At 30.5% G+C, this 27,879-nt stretch overlaps 1 protein-coding gene across 1 annotated transcript in view; it reads right to left on the reverse strand.

Moving 5' to 3' along the window:
- Positions 1 to 851: 851 nt before the first annotated feature.
- LOC127703184 (rotatin-like) overlaps positions 852 to 27,879 on the reverse strand; it is a 108,168-nt gene continuing 81,140 nt past the window's right edge. The window contains exons 26-47 of the mRNA XM_052207713.1: positions 27,269 to 27,340; positions 26,391 to 26,525; positions 25,598 to 25,673; positions 23,921 to 24,049; positions 23,155 to 23,259; positions 22,691 to 22,849; positions 21,995 to 22,102; positions 21,116 to 21,290; positions 20,516 to 20,556; positions 19,869 to 19,929; positions 19,261 to 19,444; positions 18,380 to 18,600; positions 16,370 to 16,510; positions 15,790 to 15,966; positions 15,184 to 15,369; positions 14,353 to 14,525; positions 13,423 to 13,549; positions 10,312 to 10,517; positions 9,796 to 9,943; positions 6,522 to 6,644; positions 3,207 to 3,310; positions 852 to 2,202 (exon numbers count right to left, since the gene is read on the reverse strand). Coding sequence (XP_052063673.1) covers positions 2,068 to 2,202; positions 3,207 to 3,310; positions 6,522 to 6,644; positions 9,796 to 9,943; positions 10,312 to 10,517; positions 13,423 to 13,549; positions 14,353 to 14,525; positions 15,184 to 15,369; positions 15,790 to 15,966; positions 16,370 to 16,510; positions 18,380 to 18,600; positions 19,261 to 19,444; positions 19,869 to 19,929; positions 20,516 to 20,556; positions 21,116 to 21,290; positions 21,995 to 22,102; positions 22,691 to 22,849; positions 23,155 to 23,259; positions 23,921 to 24,049; positions 25,598 to 25,673; positions 26,391 to 26,525; positions 27,269 to 27,340 — 2,986 coding nt within the window. The 3' untranslated portion in view covers positions 852 to 2,067. The remainder of the gene's footprint in view (positions 2,203 to 3,206; positions 3,311 to 6,521; positions 6,645 to 9,795; positions 9,944 to 10,311; positions 10,518 to 13,422; positions 13,550 to 14,352; positions 14,526 to 15,183; positions 15,370 to 15,789; positions 15,967 to 16,369; positions 16,511 to 18,379; positions 18,601 to 19,260; positions 19,445 to 19,868; positions 19,930 to 20,515; positions 20,557 to 21,115; positions 21,291 to 21,994; positions 22,103 to 22,690; positions 22,850 to 23,154; positions 23,260 to 23,920; positions 24,050 to 25,597; positions 25,674 to 26,390; positions 26,526 to 27,268; positions 27,341 to 27,879) is intronic.

Here is a 27,879-nt window from a genome sequence, read left to right on the forward strand (position 1 = left end):
AACCTTACTTTGCCACAACCCAATGTTCTAAACCTTCTACACAATGCTTATTACCACTAACACCCATCTTGTGTTATGCCCCTTTATAACAGACGATCAAGGTGAATGTATTAAATCACGGAGTGTGTGAGTGGGTGTATGGAAAAGTTGATAAAAATATACAACTAGACAACTATAGCATGAGAATGCATTTGTTCCGGTTGATTGGCTCATTAATTACAGAAAACATGCCTAATAAGGTCATAGATAGAAACAAGAATACATGCATTGTCATGCTGAGCATCCCCCACTAGTTATTCTTAGTATCAGAAAATAGAACTGTGTGTCTGACAGATCAAAAAATTACTCGCACAATACAACTCAAGCTGCTGACCAAATATGAAGTCATTATGTTCATTCAGTAGTAACTGAAAAAAGTGTGACGGACATACTTGCTCGGCTAAAGGACAAACTGATGGATAGACAAAAGGATGAATGGAAGGACAGACATGTTGAATTCAATATAGCCCCTCTCCCTCTTAGAGTTGGGGTATAATATTTTCAGTAGTGGCGTACCTTTTTGATTATTGGAGGATGTAAATTAGGAATACAGCCATCTGAAAAACATACCATCCTAAAACTAGCGATAATAGATGACAGCAATATTTAATCAAATATTTGCCCATTTTTTTCTAGAAATATCCACTTATTATTAAAAGTTGGAATCATTTGTGGAGGTCCTCTGAGTGGAAGGGAAACATAATAGGCTATACTGGAGGAAATAAAATAAGTTAAATATGTATTTTGTTTTATTTTAATGTTACTGAAAAACATCATATTTATAATAAATATGCGTCTTTAGGCTCTTTTATACATATATAATATACAAATAAATATAAAATAATTCTATAACATTACAAAAGTTTATAAATAAGTAATTGGACGGTATAGTTAACATAAGTGATACAGAAATAGTTTAATTCAATTAATTTCATATGCTGAACAACACAACATAAAACGTTCTTGGGAGAGAAAAAAAAATCCTTATTCTCAATAATTCAAAACAACTGGACAAAATCAAAAAGCCTGGTTTCAAAATATTTGTTGATTGTATGCATCATTGATAAATGAAAATGCTTAATCAGACTTTATTGATTATTTGGTGTTTAATGCCACTTTCAGCACTATTGGTGATTTCGTTGCAGACAGTTTTTATTGGTGGAGGAAGCTGGAGTGCCCGTAGAGAACCATGACAAAACTAGTCAATTTAGATTGGAGTCGTACCCACCTGCCATCAGACTTGACATTTATCACTTATGAATATTCATAAATCAGTAGGCAGCACCATCCTCTATAATATATAGATAATAGAAGATTAGCTGACTTTAAAATCTACTAGTATGAAAAAGAAATCCTAGTGAGGAACCAATCTTTGAAGACAATTCAAAAAATTAATTCAACAACTAAAACACTTATGTGTTATTCCAATTTTTGTGCAAATGGTCAGTTAAATTTAATTCCCATCCAAAGCTATTTCTTAAACAACTAAGAGATATTGAAATCAATGTTCTCAAGTGAAACAGCTAATTTGGTATGATTTTATCTTCAGATTAACTCAGTCCCACTTTCTAATTTGTTTAAATTTATATAAAACCAATACCCTGTTTTGACCTGCATTGCTGCATGCAATTTATTGAGGTAACATGTATACTGAAGCATAACTGATCATTCCCTAAAGTCATTGAAGCCAAGAAAATTTTGATGGAAGTTTTCCTTGTACAACAAGTAGTGTAAAATTTTAAACTATTGACAAACAGGAAGTGGCTGAATGGCAGATGTGAAAATTGCTTATACACCTCAGCTACACATTATCATGATGAAGACCAAATATAAAATCATTCCTTTTTCATAGAAAACTTTGAGGAACATTTTTTACCCAAAGTCTTTCGTAGAGTCCAAATCTAGCAGTTACTAGACCAACTACTTAGATAAACTGAAACTGAAAATAACCACTTGCATAAAAATAGGTTAACACATCAATATTTCTGTTGTAATGAATATTTTTAAAAACATAAAGTTGTCCCAATGTTATTCTGACACAGCTTCTATGACACACTGTAAGTCTGTTAAACATTTTTCTGGTAATGCCTGTTGGTTATACATATTATTCATCTTCTCCTGAAGTTTGGGTAACAAATTGGCATTCTTCATCATAACTTTGGCCTGGAAAAGAGTAATATAACATTACAAAAACTATTATAAAAACATAGTTATAAAACTACTGTAGACCGGGAAATTTTTACGATTTACCAACTGAATTTTATTTCACGTCGTTTTGAATTTATGATTTGTAGGAGGCCTGTACAAAATTTAGTATATGATCTTGAAACAGCACATTTGTACATGTATCTTAAAGCAATTGTTTAAAATCGATCAAAAAACCTTTGTGTCTAAACAAAGTGAACAGTTTTCGTCGGATCATTAATGATCATCATACCACATCACCTTATTTTTATAATGTAGATTTCATGTTAATTATAAGTTGACTTATATTAAGTATAATTAAACTGCTGCATTTATGTTTACTTGTAAAAACACATACACGATTAACATAAAAGAATAGCTTTAGTAAGAGTAAATTAGAAGCTGCAAGGTTTACGACTAATTAATTAATTAATCTTTAGATCATATTTTAAAATCAGTGTTGCAGATACAATGTGGTAATCAAATTCAAAAATGATTGAAGATGTTAGGAGTGTTGTTTATTTAACAATATCAATAATTTCCGCTTGATAGAAATAGATTTTATTTTAATTCGACTGTCATGAGTTGAAAGTTTTGGTTTCTAACACTGCCTTTCATTTAGAAAATAAAGTTTGAATTTGTGAAATAGATCTGTTGTCTGGAAAATTGTTGTTATAAATTGGCCCTGTACATAATTCTATTGGTATATTTAAAAAAATGGTCATCTTTCTTTGAATCAGTATTCCTTGAAATATCCGCGGAAGTTTTATTTCTTGCGTTTCCACTCCTACTACTTTTCTGAAACTTTTTGTTTTTGATTGCAATTTTCCACATTTTTAAAACCTAAACGAAAGCTTTGTTCTATAAAAGTCAAAAAAGTAAATATTTATTTCAAAACATTAAAACCTGTGATGACTTAGATAGTAAAGATAAGGTAATCTTCAGTGTAAAGTTTTCTATATAAAACTTATATACAAACTAACCTTTTGGTTATTGTACACAAGTGCCCAGAGGGCTGAAATGGCAACTCTCTGTAAGGGATCTATTCCACCATCTACACATTTCATTATTTCTGGTAATAATTTATCTGCAAGGATAAAAGGTATATAATTGTGAAATAGAATATATTATATAAAAATAAGATGTGGTATGGTTGCCAATGGGACAACTATCCATCAGAGTTCAAATGATGTGGATATTAGCAATTATAGGTCACCATACTTCAACAATGAGAAAAACACTCTCTGTATAGTAAGCTATAAAATGCCCTGACATAAAAAATTTGAAACAATTCAAACGAGTAAACTAACCGCCTAATTTACAACAGTACAATTTACGAAAAACAACTGTTGTGTTGACTTTTTGGAGCATTTTAAGGTATTTTTCCTCTTTTCTCTTTCATTACTGAGGGAATTATTGTAGAGGATTGTATTGGTATCAGGAATTCATGATCTATCATAAAAAAACAAGAATGTGTCCATAGTACACGGATGCCACACTCGCACTATCATTTTCTATGTTCAGTGGATCGTGAAATTGGGGTCAAAACTCTAATTTGGCATTAAAATTAAAAAGATCATATCATTGGGAACATGTGTACTAAGTGTCAAAATGATTGGACTTCAACTTAATCAAAAACTACCTTGACCAAAAACTTTAACCTGAAGCGGGACAGACGGACAAATGGATGAACAGATCGAAAAACATAATGCCCCTAGGTGGGGCATAAAAAACAATGATAAAGTATACTGAATTGATCATTATTAATGAAAGATGTTTTTAATATTATTTTCAATGTAAAATTTCTTCAGGATCTGAATGAAACAATTTGAACCCCATTTAAATGGCAATTTTTACATTTGTTTATTTTACTTCTGTCTAACATTTGCTTTAATTTTAAACCATACATTCATAACAACACTTTGAAAGTGAAATTTTAGATTATTTTCTATAAAATTGACCAAGAATCTGCAGGAAACCACATTTACATTGTTATTTTAATATTTCTATTGTAACTTTTGTTGAAACATTTTTTTTAATGTTAAACAACATATAACAACAATCCTTTAAAGCTTCTGAGTGATACAAAAAACATATTCTATTTTAGTATAACAAATGTTTCAACATACATGACATAAAAAAAATATGATGTTAACAGTGAAAGAAGGATTACCGTTGAAATATCTCACTATTGATTAAAAAAAACACAATTTAAGTAACAAATGTTTCAACATTAAACAAGGTATTTAGTTCCAACAGTGAGAAAATGATTACCTTTAAAAATTTCACTTTCATAACATTACAATATTATTGATTTGTCTAGTTGTAAATGATTTTAATGTATACAGTAGGATTTTATATCCATGTTTTATGTTTTTAAGTCAAATTGTACATCTAGAATTGTATTTAGTTTTAATTTCTAATAAAATCTGATATGAAACTTGCCTACATGTAAAGATTTGTGTGAATTCTGTCCTCAATTGAAGTTTTACGAGAGATTTGGAACATTCTACTGCTGTATTGTCAATTTGGTGATTTTTTTTAGGTCTTGAGTGGTAGTATTCATCCAACATTAGTGGCTATCGTAGAAGAAATATAGATTCCACCACTGCATCAAGTGTGTTACGATGTTTCTCCACTTGAGACAGTTAAATTTTAATGTTTAAAGCGCGAGGCTTGCCAAGCTTTTAAATGATTAAAATTTAACTGTTGAGAGTGGAGAAATATCGTAATACACGAGTTATAGTGGTGGAATCTGTTTCTCTAATGATTTCTTAGACAATATCTAAACAAAGTTTATCCTTCCTTTTCAAAGATTTGCAGAAAGATGTGTTCTTTTTATGTGACGTCATCAGGCATGGTCGCCTTTTTTCATGACGTCACAATAGGAAATTCAGAAGAAACCAAGAAAATTCGACGTCATAATTAAATTTCGACCAATCATTTGCTGAGAACAAAGTTTTCTGTAGAGATGAGAAATGTTTTTCTTACACCGATCGAGAAATGTGAAAAAAACTTGAAATTAGGGGAAAAAAACAACACATTTTGACCCTACATTCCAAATTACATGGCATCTTTTGTTCAAATTAAGTGGTTAACCAGTTATGAACTTAAGAATGGACATATGGATGGAAAAGGTGATTGCAGTGTACTCCCCCACTCTCAGTGGGTGTGTAGTACTGATGGCAGAATATGGTTCGCAATAATGAAAACTTGTATTCATACTTTTACTAGCACTTTTCCTTCACATAAATATTTGCAATCACATTAATCAGATCTTGCATTTTTATCAGTAATCAGTGATTAGTGATAAAAAATGCACGCATTAATTTCTGAATTTACAGTAAAATATTATATGTAGTTTATGGGGATTATAAGCTCATTTCCTTTTTCTCTCTTATTACTGAGTGGTATTAGTATATGGATCTCCTTTCACAAAAATATCCTTCAGGTTGGGATCCAATAGGAATACTTTTTATCATTTTACTATGAAAATGACTTCAGAATCTGACAAAAACCATTTAAACTTCACTTTAATGGCTATTTTTATATTGTGTTGTAACTTCTGCATTTCATTTATTTACATTTTAAACCATACATTTGTAACAATCTGTTGCCTGCAATTGCAAAAAAAAAAAAAAACTTATTCAAGACTTTCATAATTAGGTTAATTTTATAGATAAATAAACAGGTTAATATAATCTTGACACTTTAGTGCAGAAAGGTCACTTGGTGATTTCACGCTTAGTTTTTGGTCAAAATGTATATGAGGAACAGCTTTACCCCAAAACTTATTTTACACACTTTAACCTCTTTTTAAGAATACATGTTGTAGAAAACTATCTTTTTTGGTAAAGCTGTTGCACATATCTAAATATTAATGACAAGATCTCAAAAAGAGGCTATTTATGGCAGTTTTTGCTGTTTTGTACTAAATGACAGACGTTTGAAGCTCTACTGCTAATCGGAAAGACAAAATTCAAAAATATAAATACGGATATATATCTGACACACTCATGTCTTATGAACATTGGAAGGATATCATTTGGTAGATTTTATAATACTTTTTGATTTTCTATTCAATAGGCCAGAAAAGTGGCCTTATACATTTTCCTATCTTTATTATTTTCTGATTCTGATGATCAATGAAGCACTTACCCTAGTTGAAAGTTGAAAGTTTTAGTTTATAACTGGACTAACCAAACAATTGTCTAGTCATCAATCGTGCGCTTACCATTGGCTAACAGTTTGGGTCTGGAATGACGAAACAAGTTTCTGATGACCAATATTGTACTTACCATTGGCTAAAAGTTTTGGTTTATTACTGGAATGACAACACAAGTTTCTGATAATAAGTGTTGATACTTCTGCTGGTTTTCCCTGACTACATTCCATAAAGTCTAGTAATAAATCTACTGATTCTAAAAATTAAAAAGGATATTATGAGTTTAAAGGTCCCACTTATATCAGCTAAAAAAAATTGGCATATTTTTTTAAAAGAATTTTAAGATCGTTAACTAGTACACTGGTCAAAAAGGCAAATTTTGTTGGAAAAAGCCTTGATTCCCCGAATCTTCTTTAAAGTCATTCTTTTTTTAAAATAAAATGCATGTACTCATGTGTATGCTCTTTTATAATTTGTGTATTTCATGAATATAAAGGACAATAACAATTTACACAATAAATCAATACATTAGGTTCTGCATACATGGCTGTTTGAGAGGAAAGCAAACAAGAGGCACACATGTTCCTGTATTGCTTACCTTGTGAAAAAATCTTTAGTTTTTTAATTAGGACTTTAAACAAGGAATTATCTTAATTTGTTCATAATTGTACATTTGTAGTTGAATCTATTTTTATAACAGATTCATACACTGTAAAGAATTAGAGGATTATGACCATTTCTTTCTAAAATGCTCATATTTTGAATCCTTTTGGAAGTAAGTACAACAAATTCTTGAAAATTTATACATTGGAAGACATGCTATTAATCCGAAAAGTATAGTTTTTGGATATAAAGTATATGATAAAGAATATTATGAACTCAATTTACTTCTAACCTTAACTAGTTACACTATATATAAAGTATACTATATGTCAGACAAAAAAATCAAAAATATACAGTCACTCAAGATATTTAGACACGAAATCAGAAATTATATTGAGACAAGAAACTTTTTAGGATACAAGATTGGTAAGTTATTAAGGAGGGTAAGTTATTTAATCAACTAAAAAAAACAAAGTAATTTAAAATAAAAATATGAGGAAAGTGGTATGAACTTGATTTATATAATGAGATAAACTTGCTATTTTGATAAAATAACATTTCTTTCAGATATAGATTGTATTACTGTAATATCTATATATTTACTTACTTAATAATTTTTGTATAGAGCTTTGATTATATTTTTCTACAACTAGTTTTATTCTTGTTATGTTATATTACTAGTTTCCTTTTTTTGTTGTCAACTAACCATTCACTGGTACAATGATATTCAAGATAAGCTATCTAATATGACAAGAAAACTTAGTAAATGAATATTACCTTCAATTGAATCATCTGATAAAATACTATCCAATTTTACCGTGGATAATATATTTTTAAAACACATATGAATTTCAATCAAACAATTAACACAGAATAACATGACGTTATAACAGAATTTCTGCAAAACAAATATGTAGAAAAATTCCATCGTTAATCCACTTGATCAGATATATTCCATAGCACTACACATGTTCATCAAGCTAATTGTAAACAAAACAATTAATAATATAAAAGAACAAAGTTCCAATGTCCCCCGCGCAGCACATATTCTATTTATCCAAGATACAAGGGCAGTAACTAGAAAGAAGCACTTTTTTTTGTTCTTTAAAACTTTTTATTAATATCTTAGAGAAATAAAGGCTTCAGAGCAAATGCAATATGATTTTCATTATAATTAATATTTCCAAGGGGCATATCTCTTTAAAAATATTTGATCAGCACTTATTTTCAAAAGTGTCAAAGACATTGCTGATATAAACCTATGATTAAAGTGCTATAAAATTCTAGCAATAATTGTACACATGAGAACGCTGACAATGTAATTTTTCATATAATCAATATTTCCAAGGGGCCTAACTCTTTTAAAAATAATTGATCTGCACTGATTTTTAAACTCGTCAAAGACATTGATGATATAAACCTATAACATAAATTTCATAACAATCTGGCAAGAATTGTACAAATTAGAGCGTTGCGCGCGGAATGAAAAAAATCATTCAGGGGTAGACGCAAGTTATATCCGAATTAATGAAAATTTGTGTACTTACACAACTAACCATAACATATGCTCTGTACTAATGTTAACAAGGCCAGATAAGGTAACGGCACTTGATGTATCTATTAACATATGTAAATGTTTATAAAATTTTGTTTTAAGAAAAAAAAAGAAAAAGAAAGAAAAAAAAACATTTCAGGGGCAAAAATGGTGGGCCGATTTTTCCAAAATTTCATGGTAGACCTTGTTGTGTGAACAGCCAAACCCCTATGTTCTATTTGTAAATAATGCGACCCTGTTGGCATTCTTCCGACCAGTCATCAGTTTTAACATTCAAATTTTGTAGTATTCCCCTATTTCACAACCTTATCAAAGGAAGCAATTCAACTTATAAGGACAGTTTCATCTTAGAATAAATTTGTAATTCAACACACTCAAATAACACCTTTTTTTCATTAGGCTAAATTTCTTCTTTGTTGATTAAGGATGTACACCTCTGAGGAGCCAAAAATTTGTAGAATTAAACTTTTTTTCTTAAACTGAGCTTTGGTTTTATATGACTGTAAAAAAATAATTGGTGAAGAAAAAATCATATGGTGGTGCACTTCTTTTTTTGCTACAGCCATTTGAAAGTACCCAATTTTGATGATTTTCCAATTTTTCATCAATTTTTACCCATTTTTGGGCTATTATCATGAAAAAAATCACAGTTTCACAATTTCATACTTTCGCTTAAGATGAAGTGGACCAATCTGAATAAATTTAACTTAAAAAAACTATGGGTAGGTGTTAATATAAGAAAGTTTTATAAAATTTTGTTGCTTTTTCGTGTCAAATTTACCATGTTGTCAATTGTCAAAATTTGGGATTTTTCTCTTTTTTGAGAACAAAAAGCATATTATTGCAACTTCTTTGTTATAAATGATTGTAAAAATACATATCTAAGAAATTTGAAAAGAAAAAATTGATATGGGATGTACATGTATCTGGTAAAATCATTTCTTGTACCCCTTACCCATTTTTTCAACATTTTGGCTAATGAGACTGACTTGATTGGTTATAAAATTTGAAAATTTTATTACTCAAAAACTACTTATTGTAAATACACAATTTTTTCACAGAATTAAGTTTAATTGTAATATTTTTTAAATTCATTGATATTTTCCACTTGTATCACATTTTTCGGAAATAATTCCAGAACGAGATTTCAACGAAACTGAAACGTCAGAAGAATACATCCTTAAACTTTAAGAAGTGTAAGGGAGACTACTGAGATGTCTACTGTGTATATTTTACTGTATAAAATTACCTTTTATTTTCAAGATCATTTGTTGTCCTTCAACGGAAAAAGATAAATTAAGAAGCAGTTCTAACCAACAGACTTCTAGAAACTGTTGTTTTTTGGTTTTCTTGGTCTTTCTAGGGTTCATCTCAGCAAATTCACTTAAGAAATTACTCTAAAAGAAAAAAAAACATATTTTATATATTACTGAAAAGAGATGTAGGCGAAAACCAACAACAGCAACTTAATCACAAAAAAAAAAAAAAAAAACATAGAAAATGAAGCTGTTTTCATATTTGGTATTTAAAACTGACTGCTTTTTTAAAATTTCTATCTAAGCCATTCTAATAAAATGGACGTCATGTTAATAACTAATGTTCCTTTCTTGTAAAAAAAAATTAATGTGAGTTCTTAATTCTAACAAATGTACCATTATTTGAGCAAAATCTGCTTCCTAGCATTAGCAACAAATTTACAGCTGTCAAGAATTATTCCTTAAGAAATATGCCTCAATATGTCTTTAAAGCACTTCAAGAAACATACCTTAAACATGATATTCCTACACTCTGATGACAAAGTCAGCGTGGCCAGTAAGGAGAAGACCATTTTGAGTTGCGATTCCTTCATGTTATCTTTAGATACTAGTTTGATCAGACAATGGACCAATGAGTTTGTACTTAGTTGTTGTGTCTTAGGAGCTGTAGTAACTGTAGTTGCAGAAGGACTAGAGTATGCCAATGAACTTGTGGCTGAAAAAAAGAAAACCAAGATTTACTGTGGATTCGTGGGTATCATTTTTTGTAGATTTAGGAAAAATTGTATTTTTGTGGATATTTGATTTCCTGGTTTTGCCGAAGTCTACACACAAGCCTAGACTTTTTTTGGCTTTTTGTCTGATCTCTTTGTCCAGAAAATTTTCTGTATTTTACATTAAAAGGGTAAAATGGTTCTGTACAATTTCTACACAGGGAATGAATTCTGTCACAAATAGGTTATTCGTCATTATCATATAATGTTAGTAGATGATTTTCATTTACTTTCTGCACTCAGTATATAAATGATTTTCATTCTCTACATGTTTTTGGCATTTTTTTTTTAAAATACATACATTTTCTGAACTGTACTTATTGCCATGTAATAAAAATATGCTTTTCATAAAATCAACTTTTTGGGGGAATGTGGGACACATGGTTTAGTAAATACTGTAATAAAATGTTAGATGAAAAAAATAAAAAATAAGGCAACATCTTACATAGTACAAATATGATAATTTATTAAAGTTAAATATTTTTAGGTTGACCTATTAAGTACATTTTTTGGCTTGGTGTGTTCTTATATGCCTTGTTATCACCATCTGTCATACAAAATGTTACTTTCAAAAACATATCTATATTGTATTGTACTACATGAAATGACATAAATTATAGGACAGAATGTGTACCTGGCCTCGAGGTCATCAAAATTTGGAATTAAGTTTATCGAATGTTGACTCAGAATTCAACTAATCAAACTATTGTATATTTGGTGTTTCGATCACGAACTTTGTAATCCAATTACTGATAAGTTTTATGACCGTAGGCCTGGTATACCCATAAAATAACTAGCACTGTATGCACATTTCCAGCCATTTGACCAAATCAAAAAAAAGTTATAGTAAACAAGCATTCTGAGAGTATTGCATGGCAATACATAGTCCCCTACCGGTTAAAAAGTCATTGTATTGGAACAAAATGCTAACTTGATCTATAACTTGTCATGGTGTAAACTATTGTGGATCCACGAATTTAAATGTTCAACGAATTACAAATGTTTTATTGCTTTGTACACTGACATTGGCAAATCCACGAAATCAAATATCCACGAAAATGCTAGTTTCCCTCAATCCACGAAAATTGGTACCCACGATAATAAATGAATCCACAGTATATAACAAATATCAAGTCAATATCTTCAAGCATGATGAAAAAAAGTGAGGAAAACTGATTATTTGAGTGAATTTTCTAAGTCCAAGGACCATAACTCTGCACAAAATCATCACACCGGAACAAAATTCGAACTTGATCTGTAACTTGTCATGATAAAATTATATACCAAATATCAAATCAATATCTTCAAGCATGAAGAAAAAAAATGCGGAAAACTGATTATTTGAGTGAATTTTCTAAGTCCAAGGACCATAACTCTGCACAAAATCATCACACCGGAACAAAATTCGAACTTGATCTTTAACTTGTCATGATAAAATTATATACCAAATATCAAATCAATATCTTCTAGCATGAAGAAAAAAAATGCGGAAAACTGATTATTTGAGTGAATTTTCTAAGTCCCAGGACCATAACTCTGCACAAAATCATCACACCGGAACAAAATTTGAACTTGATCTGTAACTTGTCATGATAAAACAATATACCAAATGTCAAATCTATATCTTCAAGCATGACGAAAAAAAGAGCAGAAAACTGATTATTTGAGTGAATTGAGTATTAACATTTAATAAAGATGCCAAATCTAGTGTTGTGAAACTGAAATGATATTTGAACAAACCTCGATCATTCCTTTCATATTATCTAAGTTTGCCCAATTTGTGTAAAGGTATGACAGACCTGATAAAGCACATTTTAGTCTCGTTTCATTTATTAATCAACGTTTTCAGTAGAATTTACTGTGTTGACACATTTTCCGCCAAACCGTAGTTCCATGTTTTGTGCAAGAGTTGTCGTTCTTATCACAACAAAGAAGTTATTTCTGAAAAATGGGATTTAATTCCGGGTGTGCTTATTGAAGTATTGTTATTATGGAATAAAACTTTTAATTGTATATAATTTATGGTCATGCATATTTGTCAGTGTAATGATCGCGTATACGAGATCCGAGAAATGTAAGTAATTACAGGAAATATTCCATGATAATGACATCTTGGTTTCGAACGTAAACAACTTGGTAAGTTGAAATTTAACTGTCCCAGAGAAAGGCTGCTTTTCGTTCTCCTAACCTATTTATTTCACGTTTGGCTTTGTGAATTTATGTAAGAAGTTAAGTTAAGCTATTTTAGCATGTAATTACACATCTTCAGGTATTATTTGTGTAAAAAGACAGTGAATTCCGTTACACATTGTACTTGACGGTGGTGTTTTTGCTGTGAAACATTTTTAGCCCAACCCTGGCCTAAATTTGGAATTGTTCGATTTTTATTGAAACATATATTTATTGATATTCGTTATTTTTGTCTAAACACTGACATTATGCAGGTTCTTTGACTTGATTTAAATTGTGTGAATTAGTTGTATCTGAACGTATTGAAATTAATAATCCTGCATAATAAATTATTTTATTTAGAACTCTTTGTTAATTTGCAGCTTTTCTACTATTCCGCTCGGTAGTTAACATTTTTACAATACTTACAATAAAAGTGCACGTTATGAAACTAATATATTTTTTCTATTCTTTTCTAAAATTAACTTGGGTTGAGACCTATATAATATCAGTAAGTTTTGGTAGTAAAAAATGATATCCTGCTGCACGTTTTCAGCAGTGCCTTTAATATTAAGGGTTGCAGTCTACTGTTAAACATGAGAGGGACCCTTGATTAACAGTCTCATGGACATGCCTGTTAGTCAAGGACTGACTGGATAAGTTTTAAAAAATACCAACCCGTTGGACACTTAGCGACAAAAGTTGTCAGCAGTGCTAAAGATGATGACAAAAGATTGGAGTCCAATAAGCACCAGGTCCATAATCTGTGCACCATGTTGTGTAGTCCACTGTAAAAACAGGCCATCTGCATGAGAAAAGAACAATGTTATGTTTACTAAATGAACAAAATATGATATAAGGGAGGCAACTCTGTAAATATATTTCTTTTTTAATTTCAGACACAAATTAAAGTTATTACATACTTACTAACTTACTTTTAAATAACTTTTTTTTATAGAATTCGATACATACAAATAGGCAAGAATAAATATAAAAGCATATTCTGTGTTAAAAATCTGTCATTGGACAATTTCTATTTTAATAAAAAATAAATCATTTCTTGAATCAAGAAAGTTTAGATTGATATAATATTTTAAGGAACAGAAGGGCCCATTTACCTTTAATTGCAGTCTAATTTAAACCTAAAATTTCATATGATAAAAATCACTTATTACATTGGTTGCAATGGAATACAGTGGTTTCCTAAGTAAATGAAAACCGATAATTTTACATGTGAAATAAATCCGATAATTTCACTCCTCTAGATTATACAACTATGGGTGTTCTCATGACACTGTCAAAGACGTTGCATCAAAACAAATTGGGAATGAGTAGAAAAAGATATAGTTCCTTGTATTTTATATACTATTTCCATTAAAAAGCCCACGGTAAATGTAATAAAAAGAATAACCAATCCAGGAATTTAAATACCAAAAAATCTTCAGTTTGTCACAGAAAAACACTGATAATTAACTGATGCGCTACACAGCTTAGTGAATTAATGTGTTGTTTGATCACTCATTGAATATTATTCTTTATTTGAATTTTTCAATCAGTTATTCTATATGAGAGCCAATTACATACACTTTAAAAAGATAATACACAAACCTTAGCATCTAAACTCTTGAATATAAAGTTGCGTAGCAGGTCAAAGGTCAAAATTAGTTCCTGTACATGAGATTCTTCCTTCTTTTTGTTCGCTTTATTAATTTGTAGAGATTCTAGGTTTAATTTGGCATGTGTCTGTTTTACATGTTCTATAATGTTCTCTACCAAACCCACTGAAAATAGATACATAATCATGATTAGAAATATCTTTCTGTAAGCATATAAATTATGCTGAGTTTTGATTTGAAAAACTATTAAGCATTGAAGTACAAACATGTTTTATGAAAAAAGTAATGAATGTAAAATTTTGATTACTGGTAATTGATTGATCTTCGGTGATTAACATCACTTTCAGCACTATTGGCTATTTCTTGGCAGCCATTTTTTTATTTGTGGACGAAGCAGGTGAGCCTGTAGAGAACAAGGACCTTCTGTAGGAAAACTGACACCTGTAAATTCAGAAATTATTACGAGGTTTTTAAGGCGAATAAGGCAACTAGTCGAGTATCGCAATAATAAGAACTCGCATTCTGATATCTGATACATATATCTGTGTGCAGATTTTCATGAAATCGCAATAATTAATCTCTCATTTTTGTCCTTTCTTCAAAAATCACATTAATAAATAAATGCACGCAATAATTTCTGAATTTACAGTATCTTAATTAATTAAGATTAGAGTACAACGCACCTACCACTTGCGGGGTTCCCACTGACAGCCCCAATTTTGATAGGCTAGTGATACAGTAGTTGAAGTACATAGACGACTAGGCCAGCGATACATAATGTAAACTTAAAACTTTTGTTAGCACAAGCATAAAATCAACTTACTATCAAGAGCAGTACTTTTGGCGGTGACACATATAGCCAGAAGGTTCCGGAGAGCTGTCGCAGAATGTATTCTATCTGGACTTTTGTAATCGTTAGATTTCAGTATAGAATAGTCAAACACTTTAGTCAAAGCTTTACAGAGACGACACCCTGTTGTTATAGAAACTTCATCCTTATCTTCAGAATCTGGAAAAAAGATTACATAAGTATATGTAGTAAATAACAGATGAAATTAATTCAATGTTAAAATATATAATACAGCAATATACCATGTAACTGTGGAAATAAAGTAAAATAAGCTTAGTAGCTAATAGATTATTATTAAATATTATAAAACATTTATAATACCAAATAAATTACAGATAAACAACCCTATCAGGATAAAGCATTAAAATTCAGAGAACATTCTGAAAAAAATTAGCCCAAATGTAAAACTAAGCCCTACCTGATGGTCTTTGTTGACTAAGAATGGATTAACAACACTTTTATCTATACAACAATTTAACAAATGTGAATTGAATTGAATTGGAAACCAGCAAATTAAGACATGAGTTTTTCATAATTTCAATGATATTTTATTATTCCAACATGAATCCGATGTTTTACCTGGATTAACTTTTTCATTTAACAGTTGAGTAATAGTTAGTGTTGACTTGGACAACTCTGGTTGTCTCCCCTGAAGTTTTCCCTCTTCACTGAAGAGAACAGAAAGAAACTGTAAACATGTGATGTACAAATTCCTGCTGTAGTCCAGTCTCTCATCTAATATCTTCTGAACATTCTCTGAAAAATCACACAGATATAAAATATTACATAAAATATTTAAATGAGTTTATAGATCTAACAGCTAAAGCAGATTTCATTTAGAGGTGCTGAGATTTGATAAATCAGAAAACTGAATTAATTGCTGAAACATTGGTTTTAGCCATATGGACAACACAATTTACATGAGAAAAGACCAAATAACTACACAGAGTCTTTGTAATGGAAAAGTAAGTGTCCAAAAGTTCAGTAGCCTCAACATAATACTGACCTGTACCGGTAAGTTGACTAAAAAAATCAAGCCTTTCAGTCATAAAACTTCACTCAGTACTTGGAGAACAAAATTTAAGCTTGAACCATCAAATCCAGTATTTTAATTGGTTGATTTATGAGTCTGAGTACCACAATGGTACTAGAAATTTACCTGAAAGTGGATCCCATACATTAGGTACAGCCTGTGTAATGGACTCCAGCGCTGAGGCTCCCTGGACCTGTAACAGCATAGACAGGAATTGGAAAACTGATATCCACAATTCATGACAAGTGGAAGTCACATCTGTAGATCCTGCAAAATAAATATAAAATATCAACTGTAAGATAAATCAGGAATTAATAAAAGATTTATAGATACAATAAGTGTACAAAAACAAGGTTATTTATATCAGAAATATAATTTTATATTTATATATATAGAATTTCAAAGTAAGCCATACTAACATTAAATTGTCAAATATACTATGTAGAGTGTAAACAAAAGCAATGTTTTAACAAAAAGAAAACGTTGATTTATATTATTTTGAAGAAGTCCTGGGCTAGTACAGTGTTCTCCCCAGACCTTTTTAGCGTCGCGGTACCGAGACGCTATATTTTTTTCCCGTGATGCTATAATAATTTCCTCGACGCTATAATTATTTTGAGGATGCTATTTTACTTGTCTCTATATCGCAAAACAATGTCCTAAATTTTGAACTTTCATCTAATTACCGCTTGTGATCATAAAAATTATATCACCTTTAATTGTAATCCCTTCAAGTCGGACAAAAGAGGCAATTTAGAGTGATTAAATAGGTGTTAATTGCCCTTTGGGTGATAACTGTTTGGATACGAATACCCCAAGCTGACACTTGTGACATGACTTATACCATGTGGTCCAATCACAAATTTCGACATGGAGAAAATGTAATCAGAAAATCATAAAACAATTCCGAAACTTACGTTTGCATAGTGGAAATTCATAGATACAAACGATTTACCTCTTCAGAAATGAGGTTTGGTCGTATATTTTTACAATTTTCAAAAAAATTACTTTCTTTCCCTTCTGGTTCTTCTTGTTCATCGAGAGCGTATATTAAACATTTTTATTTTGAGCTAAATAAGTTTGATACTTCTTTAGAAAGTGATCATAATTGGCTTTAGTTAATTGATCATCCATTTAATGCATTAAAAGCGTCATATTCAATCCCAATCTATTGTCAAACATTGTTTTTTTTTATGTTAATTTTGCTTCGGCCGCCATTGAAATATTTATGTAAAATACGGATCGGAACTGGACCAGATATGACAAAAATCCACATTTTTATGATAATAACTACAGATGCACAAATGGCACAGTAGACAGAAAAAATGATTCCAAAAGAGAAAACTACGCATTCTACAAGCATTAACAGACTATTTGTTAGATCTCCTTGCTAAATGTAACCTTTTTGAAAATGCATTGTTTCAATATACTGATTAAAGTAGCTTAACTTCGTTAAAAATATTCATCATTTTGAAATAAAGAAACAACTGGGACTAATTCATTGAATACCATGAAACAATGAATTTCATAGCCATGATAAAGAAAAAAGTTTTTTAATTGAAATTTTATTGCTATATGTCATACTTTCTTCTCCTTTTTTGAATAAAAAAACAGTTCTTTTTTTTTTTACTAGATATTTAGTATTGTATATTTACAGGTTGCACTATAATAAACCATTCATTCATTCATTTAGTTTGGTAGATAGGGTGGCTGGAACCACACATATATTTTTATTTGGCCCAAGAGGAAAAAAATAATACTGTAACTGTAAATGAATATAGAAAACATAAACTGAAACAACTGTTATCATGGTTATAGTTTAATTGTATTCTCAGGTATGAATTGAACAATATAAACATATATATCATAAAGGAAATAGAGCATCCATCGCCGCATCACGACAAATGACATTGAAAAAAATACAGTTTATTTTTATTACGCCAAATGTGATGCTATCCAAAATTTCTGGGGAGAGCACAGCTAGTATCTCAGAGTGGTTAGTATGAATAAAACAAGGCAAGGTAAAAATTACATCTAATTTCAATTTAGAAAATGTAAAAAAAAACTGTAATATTTTCATCAAGGCCAGGTTCCCAAAAGTCTGTAGCTCACAATTCTGAACACTGCTATACTAACCTGAGTATGTAATGGTCAGCAATGACAGGGTAGCCAGTAGAAAATTGTTGTTACTGAGTATATCTTGTCTAATGGGTGTGTCATAGATAACACATGCTCTGAGCAAGTCTAATACACTGGCATACATTTGAAGTAGGTCACAGAATACTAATTCATACTGATCTAAACAACTCTCCTCCATCTCTTTCATGTAGGCCTCTAAAAGGTTGGTATTTATTAAGCTGAAATGGTAATATACTTTTAAATTTCATTTTTAAAAATAAAGCATATACTTCATTTCCTACCTTTGGGATTTTTTTCAGTTAAATTTAAGAGATGTAGGAATTTATTATTTACAGGCTTCAATTTCCAAAATATTCAGTTAGCAAAGTGCAAAATTCTGATGAAAGTGCACTAATGCCTGCATAAGCAGTTGTAAGAGTTGAGGCTCCATCATAAGATAATTTATAAAAGGTCTATCATATTTTTATAAGCTCTAATAACAAATATTGTAATGTCTGATTTCACACATATCTATGTTTTGAGCTGCCTTATTCTTATATCATGCTTTGGATCTTATTTTTTTTTGTCTTCCTTTGATCACAGTTGATAAGGTAATTTTTCTTTACTTTAAGAAAAGGTAGTTCTTAAATGAAGGAAACCTAACCAAAAAGACATATAATCAATGCACACGTCACCCCCTCAAAAATAATTCCACATGTCTGATTCTCTAATGATCAAACACATCCAATATTTTGATAATAGTAACCTTTTTCAATATGTAGAGAATATGGCAGGACACAATATTGATATGCATGCAATAACAATGTGTTAGACACACTGACAGTCAGACAAGTAAAAAACAAACCAGTTCAACCTCAAGATGTATATATTGAACTTACTTAGTAAATATCTGTATAAAATTGTCTTTCTTTAAACAGGTAAAAGTATCCTGTGGCGCCAATACTACAATGTTTTTGATGAATTGACACACAGATGACACAAGAGATGGTGTAACAATGATTGGATATTCTACATCTCCCTGAACTATTGAACTGGCAGTACTGTCACCCTGTTGAACATGAGCTGTAAAAAAGATAAATTTTTCTCAAGAAAATATGTAGGTTCTACACTGACTGAAACTGTGATGTATTTCATTTGTAAGGTATTTTGCATTTATGGCATATCTGAAAAATTACAGAGTTAAAATTGAATTTCAAAACACATAAAAATTTTCAAGAATGTTTCATTACCTTTATAATTTTTATACTTATAAAGTTTGTCTTGCTAAAGAAGAGCTATCATATCAATTTAAATGGAACCATAACATATTTATCATATTACTTTTGAACCATTGTTTCCTTATTACAATGAAATGTTTTAAAATTACACTGGAATGTATAGATACCAATAATTCAGAACAACTTTTAAAAAAAGACCATAAGAGACAGAAAATGAGGGCAGAAGTCTTCTTTAAGTGAGAGTAATGTTGAACAAATATATTTATTACCACTATGTTGAGTTCTGCTACTACTTGTTGTTGACATGGTGAGTTGTCTTCTGTCTGTGAACTATTTAATAAAGATTTTTATGTTTAAAAGCTAATAAATCATTGACTGTTACAAACATCTTGCTCTATAGTACTACTACTTCCATCAATTCTGTTTTATCACCTATTGAATGACAATAACAATAAAAGGATGTATAGAAATTCTTTGTGTCATTTTCATAATATCAATGAAGTGGAGTTAAAGTCTAATAGGATTGTAAGTATGCTTTATATTATCACCTTACACTTTAACATCATCGACTGTGGTTTTCTACAGCAGTTCGTTAAAATCTCTGACCAGTTGAACAGTTTGGTTTGATAAAACATTTGCAATTTAGTCAGAATTTTGAATAAACTGCAATAAGTGGAGGCAACACTTACAGTCAAGTCACAGTAATATAATAAAAAAAATATTCTAATGAATTTGTTTAACATATAATTTGTGATTTCTGTCATTCATACAATAAATGCATAACCATAGTTACTGTGCAAATGTTTTTTTTTTAAAGATATTTCAATTCATTTGGATATTAAATGTTATATTTTATTTTTCTAAGATCCACTTTCAAAAATGAGTATTATAAAACTTACATTGTTAACCCACCTACCTGTGTACTACTGTGTTGTTGACTGTCAGACAAAACATCACCTGTAAATAATAATCAGATCGTAAGTTACTGTAGATCTTTTTTAAATCAAAGTTTACAACTTCATGTATATTCCCTGCATAGGTGTCTCATGGCAGCATATTGCCTGGAGTTCGGAAAATCATGGTTTCGAACCGCAGCCGGGTCAAACCAAGGACTTTAAAATAGGTATTTTCTGCTTTTCCACTACGCATGCAGCATTGAGGAGTAAGAGCAAAGACTGGTCGACTCAGAGTTGGATTAATGTGTGAGGGTAGGGTGACATGTCTTTCTGTGGACTGTTACCTTGTAAACTAACACATCAAAAATCCTACTCAGCTTGTTGGTCAAGTACAAAGAAGGGTTAATATTCATATCTTGTTAACATGTTCTTGTCCAGAATTCCAGAATATGCATTTAATTTGTCACTGGACATCCATCCATCATCTATAGTTTGTCTCATATTCTTTATGAACACAGTATGATACATTTCAGTGCTTTTGGAATACTTTGGATATATTCATAACTTACAATTCCTAGGTGCCAATTTTTGCAAATTTACCACATGAAAATGAAACTTACCAACAGAGGAAAAAGTGGATTCAGAACTTCTTGGACTTTGTTGAGATGTCTGCATCCAAATATCTGGCTGGATGACTGGTTGTGCATAGAAGTTAGATAACATCACTAACACTTCAGAATAAAACTGACTATGGTGAAGTAGGGCTAACAGTGCACTCAGTCCTACCAATGATACCTGAAATTACATTCAAGTGTTGTTCATCTTTTAAATATAAAAAAAAGATCAGTGTTTCACCAATAGTTTTGTACAGGTTTTATAGCTAGTCTGTTTCTCTTCTTTAGAAATAAACAGGTAACTTTACCATGTAATTTAATTTAAACATATTTTGTTGGTCAGAAACTAAACAAATGGATGAAACACAAGTTTTATTACTGGGAATCTTGAAACAATTCCTTTTCAGAATACTATTACACAAATTTCCAGAAACTCTGTTTTAAATTTAATAATGCTACTACTATAGGGGGTGTTTAACAACCTTGACTTCCCGTGAGGGTCTATAAAATAATGCAAGAAATTATTTTAAAAACATAACTATGTCACAGTTTTTATTGAGGTTTTAGTTGTGTTTTAAAGTGAGAAGGAAACATCTGGTAATTACATGAAATCAAACATATAGAAAAGGTGGCCTAGTCTAAATTTATAAATATTTGGTAAAAATATCTCTAGCACATAATATAGACATTTATTTAATTATTAAGATTATTAATGAATTGTATCATCATATGTTAAATTTACAACTGCACCACCACAGAGTATGGATATATTGTTAATGACATACAAAAAATATATATCTATTTACTTTTATGACTTTTAAGGCACTGATTTCCTTCAAAAATACACCATAACCTGGACTGTACAGACACAGAGGTAATACTAACCTCAAATTCAGTATCAGTAACAATAGGTCCCTGCCATGCATCACTTTGTAATTCTACTGTCCCACAAGGCATACTCTGTGAAGTCAAGTTCACCAACAGTAATGCTGCCTGTAAAAATAAAAAATACCACATGTTTTTTATCATTAACTAAATAAGGTACAAAATACTTTTAATTCAGAAATCATTGTGAGGTTTTTATCAGTGCGACTGGAAAAGTATCGCAATAAAAAGAACTGGCATTCTGATATCTGATATATGAAGCTGTTTGCAGATATTCCTGAAATCGAAATAATTATTCTTACATTTTTGTCCATACTTCAAAAATCACAATAATAAATGCATACAATAATTCCTTAATTCACAGTATTTTAAATGTAAAGCACTTTGTGATCATTATATAGTTTATATTTGTTTCAAAGTTGACCATTCAGAAACTACTAAAAGGTCATACATATGAAATTTTATTCCACCTGGTTGGTAATAACAGACTATTATAATGTTATTTGTATATTGTTGAAGACTATATGTCAACCTCAAGTTGTCTTTTGATTTTTGTGTTGTTGGACTGCTGTCTCATTAATGTATACCATACCGAAATTTACTTATATTTGTGTGCTTAATTTCCAGCAAGCAGGAATTGATTTACTTGCTTTACAACCTTATATTTTTTTTCAAATTATAACAAAATCTTCTGACCTGTTGTCTGACCATGCTGCATTCTGTATGGTCCAGGAGTATACTTAAAGCTGCTCCCCAGATGCCTCCTGGGATATGTTTACAGTTCAAGGTCATCATTATTCTTCCTGCTTCTGTAGAGGTCAAAGCCACAGCTATACCAAGACCTGCTGTCCTCACCTGATAAAATATCAACAATCAAAATGATTTTCCTTAGAAAATAAAAAAACAATGGTGTCTTTAAAGGATAAAAAACGTTTTGCTGAAATCCAGATTTTGTTTTAAAATTTCAGAAATAAACAGTTTCACTAATAAAATCACCATCAATTTCGATATACATTACACAATGTTTGTCTATTTCCTACATTTGTAATGGTATTTGATGAATACAAATTTAAAAAAAAATATTTTGCACTCAAGTATAGAATTTTGAAACAATCATTCTGTTGCTGAAAACAGCCAATATACTATAAAATTCAATTTACCTCAGGGTCTCTATATGCCCAGAGTGTTAACATCCAGTTAAGTCCATTCTCTAAACCACTTGATCCTGTTCGGTTTTGTTTGTGACCCCACTGTTTAGGCCAATCCTAAAATGATATGAAAACAAATATTAAATTTAAATTGCTTCCTACATGGTACATGTGTCTCTCATAAGTCAATAATTTTGTCTGGTTGTCTATAGTTAAATCTTTATTCGTTTTTCTTGATAAAGAGAATTCAATATTTATGGAAGATCTTAGTCTTTGTTAAATTTATATACAACTTTTCTAGACTGGGCATTGTAGAGCTCCACACTTTGAGTAGACACTTCTCTATTGTGGCAGACCTTTGTTACATTTTTGTGTGTGGTTTGAGTGCTTTTCATCTATCCACTTTTTTAAAACTAGTATTGTGTACAGACATTTAGTAAAACTTCAATTGATTTCATGTACCAACCAATTAATTCATGGGTTATTTCCCTTAGATAAGAACAGTAATCTTCATCACAATAATTTCTACAATAACTAATAAAATTGAGAATGGAAATGGGGAATGTGTCAAAGAGACAACAACCCGACCATAGAGCAGACAACAGCCGAAGGCCACCAATGGGTCTTCAATGCAGCGAGAAACTTCCGCACCTGGAGGCGTCCTTCAGCTGGCCCCTTAACAAATATGTATACTAGTTCAGTGATAATGGACGTCATACTAAACTCCAAATTATACACAAGAAACTAAAATTAAAAATGATAAGAACATTAAGATTACCTTATCCTCTGAGAGTGTAGCCATTTCATATGACAAATGTCTCAAACATAGTGTAGCTGCTTTGGTAACACCTTTCCCCATGTATGACATAGATGTACCACCACGACCAATGTGGAATGCTGATACTACCTTCATTAAGTAAATAAAATAAACTAAACATCAGAGATTATGCAAAACTAAAAGGTGAAATCTATAATTTACTCTTTTCATACCTATTCATCCTGACTATTAAATGGATCTTTTATTTTTGAAAAAGGGCAAAGTACCCATCATTGAAAAATATGCCTTATAATGCCCCTTAATCTCCAAATACTTTTATACATGTATTTATCTATATCTGCAGGTGAAGGAAGTTAGCATAAAGTACCTTTTTCTACAAAGAAAGTAGTGTAAAAAAGTAACATAAACCATTAGACATCATGTATTGTGAATAAAGGTTGTGTACTGGTACATAAAAAGGTCATAGAGATCCATTAGGCCATTAGGCATTAGGCAAGTTTTTGATGTTCATAGTTGAATAATTACATTACTTGTATGTTTCATAAATTTATAATACATTATTTTGATTGGCTAACTGCATCATTCTGAAATCAACCTTCATTTCAAAATGAAATGTAATATTCATGATCACACGAGCTTCCACAACAAAGTGCACAGGTAAATAAAAGAAAAACTTGATAGCAATCATGTTTTCATGATCCTAGCAAAAAAAATGTAATTATAAGTATTGAATGCTTCTTTTAGTAATTTTATAGGGTTGTAAAAGCCACACTTCATACAAAATGTACTTCGGTCAACGCTTTTATACCACAATAAATTTACCCAAAGAAGCATTTAATTCTTAATTGAATAAAATGTTCCTCTCAACCACAAATATAAAATTTCAACAGTGTAACTTTTATCTAGGGTTGTATGCAGACTAGGCAGACTATGAATCAAATATCTAAGAAAATACATAAATTCCTCAATCCACGAAAATTAGTACCCACTAAAACAAATGAATCCAGTACTTGAAATGGATGTCATGCAAAACAAAGTTAAAAGGGGAGATCTCCACAAAACACTTCCAAAAGGTTAATAGGTATGTAACTTATCTGCAAAATTTTAAACCTTAACCATAATCAGTACTAGATAACACCCGCGACATCGCGGATCCGTGACTCAATTAAAGTACCTAAGCCTTATTTATAGCCTTGATTATAATTCACTTGCACTAATAGGTGTAAATAGTATTCAATTACGGTTTTTACATTTCTGTAAATTTTTAGGACAATAATATTTTATTGTTTTAGTATTTTAATTCTTAATTTTTGATTTTTTAATAAGTAGTATTAAAATTAAGGGCTTTTAATACCATGTGACACAGGTCACGTCACCGTCACTCACAGCCCCGATAACAGAGGAATTTACTAAGACGACCCAGAACTTGTTAATTATTGGTAATATTTATTATGTGGAAAACAAAAAGGCCTGGAATGGTGTAATTTTTAATCAACACCATTGTCATATATTAGTTATATATAAAGTTGAATTCTTTGATTCTGCGTTATTACGTAATGCCAGCTAACAAATTGGACCTCGTTATTCGAGATGTATAGATTTGCAAATGGAATAAAAATCACTCAATGATGTTTTTTTTTTTGTCTCAATTTTATAATGATTTATGTTATAAATTACCTCCAATAAACAGTTCAGTACTCTAACACACAATGTGTAACTCTCTAAATCTGTACTTTCTTGGCTCCAACCAGGTCTAAATATTTTAATAAAAAACCAGTATATAAAATTTTATCATCAAACCTGTATTTTAAATAATTTGTTTGATGACTTTTCTTCAGATTCTGAGAATGAAATATTCATTTATTGATACACCCATTATGTTCTCCAACAAAAAGAAATTTATAACCATTTTTAAGTAAACAATATTTTTCAATTAAAACATAGTTCATTCTATATGTGCTTGTCCCAAGTCAGGAGCCTGTAATAGATTGGTAGCCATTTATCATATTTATTTTTTGTTTATTGTTTTGTATAGTTATTTTTCGTTTACTTTTTTTTACAGTTTGTTTGTGTGTTGTGTTGTTGCATTACTGTCCAAGGTTAGGTGGAAGGGTTGGGCGCCCACTAACATGTTTAACAATGCCACATTATGTATGTGCATGTCACAAGTTAGGAGCCTGTAATTCAGTGGTTGTCATTTGTTACTGTATACCATATTTGTTTTTCGTTTATTGTTTTGTACATAAATCAGGCTGTTAGTTTCTGGTTTGAATTGTTTTACATTTGTCATTTCGGGGCTTTTTAGCTTGCTATGATTTATGGGTATTGCTTATTGTTGAAGGCCTTACGGCGGTTTATAGTTGCTTACTTATACACCATTTGGTCTCTGGTGCAGAGTTGTCTCATTGTCAATCATACCACATATTCTCATTCTAGTATTAAAGTAAAATCACTGTTTAAATGTTCATACCTTGCAGTGATATGCATTAAACACTGAAGAGTTCCTTCAAGGGAGGCAAGATTGTAAAAATGTGGAGCATCTGTAACATTTAACCTCTGTACTAACTGATTCACTAGGTCTCCTCTTAACTGTTGGATTTTTAACCTGAAAAATATATTTACAAATTTTGGTATTATAATTGTCATATTTCTTCATTCACTCTTACAATTACAACTTTTTATTGAGAATTTTCATGAATGTAAACATTACCAATGTAGCTAACATATTTTCTACAAAACAAATGTTTTCTGAAAGTTTCAATGACTGAATACAACACATAAGGTAAAATCTTCATTCAAACTCTGAATTTATCATTTATAAATATGGATAACAATTCCCATTGATTTTAAGTGGAATAAATTTATCTTTTTTCGATATAAAATCAATCATAGAAAGGAAAATTTTAGTTACTTAAGAAATGGCTACAAATTTTTAAGAAACATCAAAGTTTGTTCCATTTAATTTTGTTAAAACAAAGTCTGTGATTTGAGTCAGCGAGGAAATTGAGCAAACAACTTCAACCCATTATGATTAGCAAACTAAAGCAGTATTCAGTATTCCAACCAAAAAACCATGTATCCATTAGACTATTCAAATAAAGTCAATAACAAAGTGTCATTTTTGGTTTGGACATAGGTTCAGGGTTATAAATGGTTGATGCCCATTTGATGTCTTTAAAATCAAAGAAACTCAAAATGTTGGGTTTTGTTTGTCTTTTTTTTGGGGGGGGGGGGGGGGGGGGGGCATTGGAAGTCAGTCCCTTCCTACCCTCCCACGTCCATTTATTAAATGGAATAGACCTTATATTCATTTTTAATTTTTTAGTTTCTTCAAATTCAGTACCTTACCTTCTACATAACAAATATGGTAGTTTGCTGTTGTATGTTGATATGAATGAGAGAAGTTCTTTGTCAAGGGTTCTGGAATAAAAATAAAAAGTACATTTTCATCAATCAATTAAGAACCAATAAATCAAGAAATTACTATTCATTATATGTACTATAACCATCCAATGATATGTTCCTGGTCTCATATTAGTCCTAAATCTACTGATTCATTTGAATAAGTCATTAACTTTTAAGCCTTAGGTAGTTATATGCAGTCAAGAAATTTAGATGACAATCTATATTTTGAGCTATAGTCATATCCTGTCTTTCTATGAAATCAGGTGTAACTGTTAGTGACGTAAATGCATATTTGTTTGAAGTCTAAATATTCCAGATATGAATTCTAATAAATACTCAATATCATTTGTTGTGTGTGCATCCATGATGCAACAGTTTGTGTCCATAAACAGTGAAAATTTGCGAAATGAGGTTTTAATTTCTTGTTACTAATTAACATAATTGAAACAAGCCCTTCTGTAAGCATGATTTTAACATATAAAGTTACTATGTTTTTAAAATATAAACTCATGACTTGTGACTTTGTACAATTTTCAGGATAAATTTTGCAGCCA

The sequence above is a fragment of the Mytilus californianus genome, unplaced genomic scaffold (assembly GCF_021869535.1).
Source record: "Mytilus californianus isolate M0D057914Y unplaced genomic scaffold, xbMytCali1.0.p SCAF_5, whole genome shotgun sequence".
Lineage (NCBI taxonomy): Eukaryota > Metazoa > Mollusca > Bivalvia > Mytilida > Mytilidae > Mytilus > Mytilus californianus.